This window comes from Lupinus angustifolius, chromosome LG19 (assembly GCF_001865875.1).
Source record: "Lupinus angustifolius cultivar Tanjil chromosome LG19, LupAngTanjil_v1.0, whole genome shotgun sequence".
Lineage (NCBI taxonomy): Eukaryota > Viridiplantae > Streptophyta > Magnoliopsida > Fabales > Fabaceae > Lupinus > Lupinus angustifolius.
The window spans coordinates 13693939-13698778 of record NC_032027.1 but is presented as its reverse complement, the minus strand read 5'-3'; the positions used below and the strand labels follow the sequence as shown (position 1 = coordinate 13698778).

The 4840-nt window shown below is 30.8% G+C and overlaps 1 protein-coding gene across 2 annotated transcripts; it reads left to right on the top strand.

Moving 5' to 3' along the window:
- Positions 2610 to 3965, top strand: LOC109333628 (protein PYRICULARIA ORYZAE RESISTANCE 21-like). Of its 2 annotated transcripts, none has more exons than XM_019569153.1 (3): positions 2610 to 2773; positions 3005 to 3089; positions 3249 to 3965. In XM_019569153.1, the coding sequence occupies exons 2-3, from the start codon at positions 3017 to 3019 to the stop codon at positions 3854 to 3856; spliced, it is 681 nt and encodes a 226-aa protein (XP_019424698.1). In that variant the 5' UTR covers positions 2610 to 2773; positions 3005 to 3016; the 3' UTR covers positions 3857 to 3965. The 2 variants fall into 2 exon arrangements, with proteins under 2 accessions (XP_019424698.1, XP_019424696.1); XM_019569151.1 differs by having other exon boundaries at positions 2615 to 2773; positions 3008 to 3089.

Here is a 4840-nt window from a genome sequence, read left to right as displayed (position 1 = left end):
TTTGGAGCCAATGATTTCAGAAGCAGTGGCTCTGGTGTAGAAGCTGGATATACTTGACGAAATAAGTGTGTCCCTTGTAGTGTAATATTGTTGGTCTCTGATTGTCTTGAACTTATCCATGCATGGCAAAGGAAGGTGAAAGCAATATCTTATTTTCATGATGTTTACCAGTATGGAATCCAATGGGCTCCTATTTTTACTGTTTTGAATGTCTCATGAGCATAGAAGCAATGATTCCATGGTTGGTTTTCTAGCTATATGTAGTTTTGATGGCATCATTGGTGTTTGTGAAGTGAAGGCAGTATTAGTCCCACATAGGTGAAGTGAGAAGTAGGAAAATGGAGATAGAATATAAAATGGAAGAGTCTTAACAAAAATAATCATACTTTTCTTGACCTTTTGGCTAAGATAAAGTGTAATATTTCTCCTTATCAGTTTAATATTTAATATGTTGATTATTGGCTTATAAGATATTAATTTACTTTTTTAAAGGGGAAATGCATGGGCTTGGCACACCCTTTAAGTTTAGTTTCAAATAATTTTTAATAGTTATTGTTTTGTGATATACATTTTAGGACAAATGTGCTTCTATTAGTCTTAGCTTTGTAAATTCAATTTACCTATCAACGTAATTGTTTATTTTTATGTAGTATCTTTAAACTCTTGTTGCATTGATATGTTTTGAAAACCTTAGTTCTTTTTAGACACAAAAAAAAAGGTTCAAAGAGTTCAAATAAAACAACTTCTGATACTAAAAAAAGGTTAAAATTACAACAAAAATAATTGGCAGATATTACAAACAAATGCTCCACTAAAGTTTAAGTTGCATTTTCTTATGAAAGAGGTAGATAAATATCCTTTTATGTGTTACTAGTAATATTAATGTTGTTTGCTGTGGTTGTCTTTATTTATATTTTTTAATTTTAGCAATGGCCCATTTTCTCATTTTCTGAATATCTTTTTTGTTTGTTTGACTGCAAATTAGATTCACAAAAAAATTCTAAAATTATGTTAGGAATACTAATAACACAGAAAGATATTTATAAATATCTCTTTCATGAAAAATGCAACTTAAACTTTAGTAGAGTATTTCTTCTTTGTAATATCTGCCAATTTTTTTAGTTTTAATCTTTTAGCATTAGAAGTTGTTTTATTTGAACTCTTTGAACCTTTATCTTTTTTAATTTTTTTCTGTCTCTGAAACAACTAAGGTTTTCAAAACATACCAATGCAACAGGAGTTTTAAGATACAGATTGCATCAGAAAATGTAAACGACTACGGTCGTAAGTAAATTGAATTTACAAAATGTGTTATTAGTATTCCTAAAATAATTTTGGATTTTTTTGTGAATTAGATTTTCAGCCAAACAAACCAAAAGGAGATTCGGAAAATGGGAAAATGGTCATTTGCTAAAATTAAAAAATATAAATAAAGACAATCACACCAAAATGGGGAAATTAGATCAATATTACGCAGACAAATGTGGTTAAGGACCATCACTCACATTTGATTAAGGACTATGATTGCTAAACTTCAACTATCTTGAAAATTGAGAATTTTGATAATTTTTAAAAAATTAATATTAAAATAATTTAAATAGGGACTGTTAAAAAATTATTATCATACATATACATGATTGGAGGCTTGTACTGAATTCTAAAGAAATATCTGTACACTTTCTGAAGCCCACAAATGTGGACCACTCCCAACTTCCAGCTAGTTCATATCCTCAATTAGGTAGTGGCATTACTTTCCACCTTCTGAATTAAAATATCTAGAGTTTGATCTATATTCTTGTAGAAGATAATTATGTTTAAATCACAAACACGTACAATATAATACTAATGTTCGGATGAAAGTTTTATCCAAACATAAAACTCAAATCCTTTTTAGGAAAAATAGAGATGTGCCATCTTATAAATCATGTAAATGAAATATCTTATGCCAAAATTTGTGGTAAAAACATTTAGCAATAACACCAGAAAAGAATTATATCATAAGATCTAATATTATATTCTATGAGGCATAATGTGTTACAAAGACATGTACAATCATTATCTGGTAATGCACGATCACTATTTCATTTACTCATACAAATTAATTAAAAACACTTATGATAAATATTTTGGTAAACCTAAAAATTTAATCCAAAATCATTCTAATAGTAAAAAGAATACATCAACTCCTTCATTTAATACTTACTTTACTTACTGAGAGGATTTTAGGAGTATCTAATTTCCTCAAATATATTATAACAAAAATATATTTGGCATTTAAATTATATAGGGATCCATGAACACGCATAGAGTCAAACGCGTTCAAGGCCAGCTCATGTGGATGGATACTGAAAACTTGAAGTTGCATACTCATCAATAAAACTTACGGAAAAGAACCTCTCTAGCAAAAACAAATTATTGATTTTATATTTATATTTAAGGATAAAAATATCACAATATTACATTTAATTGATGAAACTATTACATTATAATAAAAAATCTTTTATTTTTTTGCACTTTCTAGGGAGGATCCTTACCCAATCTTCGTAGTTCATACTCCACCTTCATATGCCGACAACCTTAACAGTAAATTCAATCTTGTATCACTACGTGTTAACATTTAATTGGCTTGCGTGTTATGCATTATGCTTTCTTAAGTTTCTTTTCCTTTCATTCTCTTCCTTGTTGTTACTCTCTCATAACTTGTGTCCACATTCTCTTGCTCTCTCATCTAAGCCTCAGATCTGAGTTCTCATCTGTAACCATGGCTGAAAAGGTTTGTGGATGCTAATGTTAATTATTGTTTCACTTACCCATCTTAAAAACAAATATATATTATATATACCCTTTTGGATTAATGTTTATTTTTTGTGGTCCTTGTTTAGTTTACAACATCAAAATGTGATTTTTCTATTTGTTCTTTGCATCTTCTGCTTGAAATTATGTAACATACCTAGATGATGTCATTCTTTTATTATATATTACAGCCATATATTTTGATTCAATCTAGGTTACCATCATGAAGCTCAAGGTAGACCTTGAATGTGAGAAATGCTTTAAGAAGGTTAAGAAGCTTCTTAGCAAGTACCCTCGTGAGTACTTAACCACTTTTTATTTATTTATTATTATTATTATTATTAGAATCATAATTGTGGGACATAAAACTGGGTATGTATATTTTGTTTCACCAAAAAAATGAAAAAGATATCAAATTGAGTTATTTTTCGTTGTTGAAATTTTGTGAACAAGAGAAATTCGAGACCAGAAGTTCGAGGAGAAACAAAATATTGTGATCATCACAGTGGTTTGTTGTAGCCCTGAGAAGATTAGAGATAAGCTTTGTTACAAAGGTGGAGGTTCAATCAAGAGCATTGAAATTGTAGAACCATCGAAACCCAAACCACCTGAGCCCGAGAAGAAGAAGGAAGTGAAGTTTGTTTTGCCTGAGAAAAAGAAAGAAGATGAGAAGCCCAAGCCCGTCGAGCCTGAGAAGAAAAAGGATGTAGAGAAACCTAAGTCAGATACTCCTAAAAAGGATGCGGATAAGCCCAAAGAAAAGCCCATAGATGCCAAGCCCGTGCCTGGTCCAGCTCCGGTGCCAAATATTTTTTATCCTGTCCCTGCACATCCGCAAGTACCACCACCGATGGCGGTTCCAGTTGGGATGTGTTGTGTGCCAGCTTATGAAGGAAGGCTCATTGGGCCTTACATCAATGAATATGGTGGGCCACTACAACACTATGATGGGTATTATGGAAGGCCCATTTATGATAGTTATGGTAGTGGAAGACCCTATTGTACAAGTCGATGTGATCAGTATTTTAGCGAAGAAAACACACAAGGCTGCACAATAATATGATAACTACTTTATTGTTTTTGTTATTGAAATTTATTACTCTTTCAAAGGAATGAAAAAAATAATTGAAAGGGGAAATAAAGGTTATTATTAGTGGGTTTAATGTTACAATGATAATTTGCCTTCAAGCCCACAAGTTAGATTTTGTATTATTATTACCATGGTGTTCTGTTTTAGTTTGATAAGTTAATTAATAAAGTTTCTTTTAAAATTATAAGTAATATTCTAACTTACGCAATTAGATCAACAAGACGTTGATTTAGTTGTGTAAAACTCACCTAGATTACCAGATAACTAAAATATCAATGATTAATTCATGAGAACAATATTTATTGGGGTGAACAACTATCCACTCTGAAAGTGATTAATTCCTTATCTAATAGCTACTAGAATACTATTGGTATTACACACAAATTATTTTTTTTTACTCAATTGGAGGGATTTGCAATGTAGGGCAAGTTGCTTTAATTTCAATATGCCAAGGTGGAGTGTTCTTTTTTCAATTGATTTTGGTGCAAATAATGAACTTTCTGATCCCAATCACCTACTCGTACAACTTTTTCTTAGGTCAATGTCATAATAAATAAGGACTCATAATTTCTTTCACCTACAACAACTTGGTAGATGTTAAATAGCTTTATATAGGGAAGCATCCATCTAACATGACCTTATATTGGGTAGATTAATGTGAACGGCTATACGGACATCTTGTATATAGCAATGTATGGAAGTTTAAATCATGAGAAGGGGCCTAGATCACTGAAATTAAAAATGGCCAAGGTATAAGAGTACAATTACCATTATCCAGTTAAAATAGATAATAGCAATTAAATTCATTTAAAATTTTAAACTATAAGATAACGTTTCTTATGGTAGAAAGGGAAATTGGGAATAGGGTGTGAGATCTCAATGAAGAGATATAAGTTACTTTAACCTAAATATTAGGTTTAGTCTTCGTTATTGGTTATTGGTGAGAAATTGATGCAT

Coding starts and splice junctions, on each gene's coding strand:
- LOC109333628 (XM_019569151.1), top strand. CDS start 2,636: ATGCATTATGCTTTCTTAAGTTTCTTTTCCTTTCATTCTCTTCCTTGT. Junction 2,774..3,007: donor CTGTAACCATGGCTGAAAAG/GTTTGTGGATGC, acceptor GATTCAATCTAG/GTTACCATCATGAAGCTCAA. Junction 3,090..3,248: donor GCTTCTTAGCAAGTACCCTC/GTGAGTACTTAA, acceptor TGTGAACAAGAG/AAATTCGAGACCAGAAGTTC.